At 52.7% G+C, this 4,234-nt stretch overlaps 1 protein-coding gene across 1 annotated transcript in view; it reads right to left on the bottom strand.

Moving 5' to 3' along the window:
- The window catches only part of GLTSCR2 (glioma tumor suppressor candidate region gene 2), an 8,426-nt gene extending 5,125 nt beyond the window's left edge, over positions 1-3,301 (bottom strand). The window contains exons 1-4 of the mRNA XM_010852669.1: positions 3,068-3,301; positions 2,573-2,637; positions 703-811; positions 22-89 (exon numbers count right to left, since the gene is read on the bottom strand). Coding sequence (XP_010850971.1) covers positions 22-89; positions 703-811; positions 2,573-2,637; positions 3,068-3,291 — 466 coding nt within the window. The 5' untranslated portion in view covers positions 3,292-3,301. The remainder of the gene's footprint in view (positions 1-21; positions 90-702; positions 812-2,572; positions 2,638-3,067) is intronic.
- Positions 3,302-4,234: the final 933 nt, after the last annotated feature.

Raw genomic sequence — 4,234 nt, 5'->3', positions numbered from 1 at the left:
GGGCCCCACGCTCAGCCACACCCAGCCTCTCCCATAGCTGCTCCTTCCGCTTGAGCTTCCTGGCGTTGGGAACCTGGTGGGCGAGGACGCTGGGTGGGGGAGAAGCAGCCCAGAGCAGTGGGTGAGTCGCCCCTGCCCCTCAGACACCCCCAGCATCTCCTCCCTCCTTGAGGTGTGTTCTCAGGCTCCTGCTACTCCTCACTCGGCCGGCAGCTTCAGAGCCCGCTTCCCACACCTGTCTCCCTGCTGAGCTCCAGACCCGACACCACCACGGCCTCCGGGCCCTCAGCCGGGAGGCTTCCAGGGAAATCAGAGTCGCTTCAAAACCAACCTCGGCCTCCCTCTGCTCCCCACCCCCCATCCAGCCCCCTCGCACTCCTTCAGAGTCAGTCACCAAGCCCTGCCGGACCCTGCTCCCAACGGGGGCGCCCGCCCAGCCCTGCCCTCCGGTCCCAAAGCCCTTGGGCAGGTCTAGGCTCTTCTCTGCCTGCCCCAGCCGGGCCCCATCCTCACTGCCTCCAGTGTGTCCTCCAAAGCCCCTAATCCGACGCCGTCTTCCCACCAGCAGGCTTCACCTGTCACCCCTTTTCCCTACAATTCCTTTGGGGCCAAGAAGTGAGTAGGGGTCCCACAGAAGGGCACAAGGCCAGACCTGGGCGCGGTGGGGGAGGGGAGGACAGTCAGGGGTCAGGGGACACTCACTCTTTGGGAACAGGGACCTTGGAGGTGTTCTCTAGGATGAGGTCGCTCCGGAGGGGCTTCTTGAGAAGCAGTGACCTCTTCTGGCCTTTGGTCCTCTTCTTGTTCAGTTCTGGGGTTGGCAGAGAGCAGAGTCCACACTTCAGGCCTCCTCACTACCCAGGAGGGCCTTCCAGCCCTCCCCAACCCCCCGCCCCCACCACTGGAGCCATCAGATCTGCAGGCCCCAGGCACCCACCTGAGGAAAGAGGCCCCCAGGGGCAGGGCCCAAGCTGTGACCACCCCCCACACCAATTTCCTGAGCCAGCTGGAGGCAGCCCTGTGCTGGGGACCCAGCCCCACAACCCTGCAGACAAGAGGCTTGCTGAGGCAGCAGAGAAGTGGCCACAGAACCTTCAATACTAAAGAGAAAAAAGTGACGAGGTGACATGAGGCCCAGGGAGCTGGACTCAGGACAGACCCAAGACCATTGATTCTCAGCACGGGGCCATTTCCCGCCTTTACTTCTAAAGCACAGTAAGAACTCCAGGACAAAACATGCTGGGACAAAATCTGTATCCTTCCACTGGCTACGAAACCTGACGGAAGTGACTTTGCTCCTATGCGGCCAAAACAAGAATGTTTAATGCCTACCCTAGAGGTCAGGTGAAGATATGATTACAGCTGACCACTGAACACGGGTTTGAACTCATACCCAGACTTGCTTCAATACTAAATACTACAAGAATCCATAGATATAACAGTGAGAGTAGAGAGCTGATCACAAATAATATGCGAACCTTCGACCATGTGGGAAGGTCAGTGCCCTGAACCCCTGTACTGTTCGAGGGTCTGTTGCATTTCAAGATCCCACAGCAGTGATCACCCACGAAAACATGCAATCGCTGTCATTGTTTAAAAAAAAAAAATTAAGACAGAATCTAGAACTATTTCCTTGCCAAGGCAGCTCCCTGCCTGACCCTTCAGTATACAGAACAAATTTCCTCACTTCTGTAAAAGCGTCTTTAATAATCCTTTCTTACCTGCTTAAAGACTCCACCCACCCACCAAAGACGGCCCTTCATTTTCCATAGACCAGATCCCCTGACTGATCTCATAAATGCTCATAAAGGGTATCCTCCTGTAACAGCAATCTGGTATTTTGCTTATTAAAGCTATTGGCTTTCCTATTAAAATGCATCTCTTAGCTTTTCTATCCTCTCCTTAAAGAAGGCCGCTTATTCTTTATCTTCTCTACGTATTGAGAGTAAACCCTATTACTCACTGAAGCAAACCCTAACTTGCTTCTCCTCTGTTTATTTTAGCCAGGTTCCAACCCTGTATTTTGACAAGTTAAAGCAAGCAGGCCAAGACAAGTTTCTTACCAACTCATTCGAGTTGATCCTTTTGTTCTCATTAAAGCACATCTTACTGACTTAGACAGGGCTGTTTCCTTACAAGTTCTTAGTTTGCTTTTCTGCAAATTAACGGAGACCTCCTAAGTTATGTCCTTATCTACTCATCAAGGCTTCTTCTCTAGGCACTGAGATTTCTCTGAAACTTCAGAAACAAAATGAGTTATTTAGGTTGGTCATTAGCTTGCTTTCTACTCATTTCAGGTCCTCTTGTTTATAGCAGAGACCCTTTTCTGATGGTGTTTGCCATCCAAGCCACGCCGTGTTTTGGAGGCCGAGGTGGCCTGCTGCTACTGCTAATGCTAAGTCGCTTCAGTAGTGTCCGACTCTGTGCGACCCCATAGACGGCAGCCCACCGGGCTCCTCTGACCCTGGGATTCTCCAGGCAAGAATATTGGAGTGGGTTGCCATTTCCTTCTCCAAGAGGTGGCCTAGGTAACGACTAATCGCCATAAACCGCCACTGAAACCCTTCCTCACCTTTATCCTTGAAGCCAGTGTCCACGAAGAAAAGTTTCTCATCGGGGGCCTCTGATATCAAGCCACTGGGAGATGGAAATGCAGAATGTCAGCCATAGATCGGAGGGGGCTGCGGAAGGAGCAGGTTTAACCTCTCAGGGCCAGGTTTTCTTACGATGGTCATTCAACCACGCACTAACCGCCTGGAGTCCCCTCTAGGCCAGGGTCCCTCCGTCCAATTTGCAGAATTTAATACGTAAAACGCACTAAACTACGGTGAGTCATTGGACGCAGACATCAGGAAAACTATACGCGGTTTACCTGGGAGTCTCGTATCTGGTAACCTGATCAAGTCTCCCAGCCTCTTGCCCAGAGTCCCCGGCCCACCTGCTGGGTTTCTTCGGCTGTGTCCCAACAGGCGCTCCCAGCCCGCCGGAACTAACCCCAGGCAGCACGGCTTCCAACCCCCCGCTACAAAGAACCTGGTCCTGCTGCCGGAAGTCCGGCCCTACGCACCCACTCGTGCGCTCCTGCAGCCGCACGTCCTCCAAGAACTGATCGACTTCCAGTCCCAGAGGCTCTTGAGCGAGCCGCCTCCAGCCTCGCTTCTTATTTCTTGGGCCTCGTCGCCGCCTCCTCAGCGCTGGATCCACTGACGTGGGCCGCAGCCCCAAGAAGCCGGTATCGGTCTCGCTTTTCGAGCACTGCCCGCCACCACCACCATTACTTCCTGCCGCCATCTTGTTAAAGAAAGAGCCCCCCCGCCGGTACCCGGAAATCCGGTTTTGGGGCATGCGCGCGCCGAAATCCTGCCCCTTCTAGTGACGTACTTCCGCTGACCGCCATCTTGGTAGGGTGGCTGGAGCCACGAGGAGGCTTGAAGGCCGCCATCTTGGTAAAGGATAAATGGCTCCTCCCTCTTCTACAGATTCGGGCCGGGCCCGGGTCGTAGGTTCCGGGTTCTAGACCTAGGCGAAATACCTTTCCCGACAGCCTAGAAGTACTTTTTAAATCTGAGTATTTTTAACTTGCTGATTTTTTCTTTAAAAGTCTAGTTTTCTTAAAAAAGTAAAGTTAGATGGGACGTCCCTGGCTGTCCAGTGGTTAAGACTCTGCGCTTCCACTGCGGGACATAATGGGAAACTTAAGATGCCCTACATGCCCTGCTGTGCAGCCAAAAAAAAAAGAACTGTCAGGGCAGATTCGGGACAAGGCACATTCCAATCTCAGAACGTTTGACCTGTCAATGTTCCAATCCTAGAATCTTGGAAATTAAAGAGCTTTCAGAAGTCGAGGTTGGGAGCACAGAACGTTACGTATGCATGCCGTACGCCAAATGTTAGCAACATAAAATATTAGAACCCTAGAAGCGCACGCTCAGAATATTGAGCCTCATAGGTTATTCTAGAGATTAAACAAGGTAATATATACAAAGCCCTTAAGATGGAGCTAAACGTTAGCTATTGTTACTGCCTTGCCCCTTGAGACTTCATCTTATAACAAATCTAGTCTTTTTACAAATAAGGAAGGAAGCTCAGAGGCCCTGGGGTCCTGGCAAGCATCCATAGGGATCCAGAGCCTCATAAACGCACAGAGAGGGAAAACGCCACTAGGGGATTCACATCGCAGAATTCGGCATGGGAAAGGTGACGGGCCCCCGGGTTGTGGCCCTAGAGACCCGCT

Source organism: Bison bison, unplaced genomic scaffold (genome assembly GCF_000754665.1).
Source record: "Bison bison bison isolate TAMUID 2011002044 unplaced genomic scaffold, Bison_UMD1.0 scf7180017864313, whole genome shotgun sequence".
NCBI classification, from domain to species: Eukaryota; Metazoa; Chordata; class Mammalia; order Artiodactyla; family Bovidae; genus Bison; species Bison bison.
Note: the sequence above shows the minus strand (reverse complement) of the source record. Positions and strands in the feature narration are given on the sequence as shown.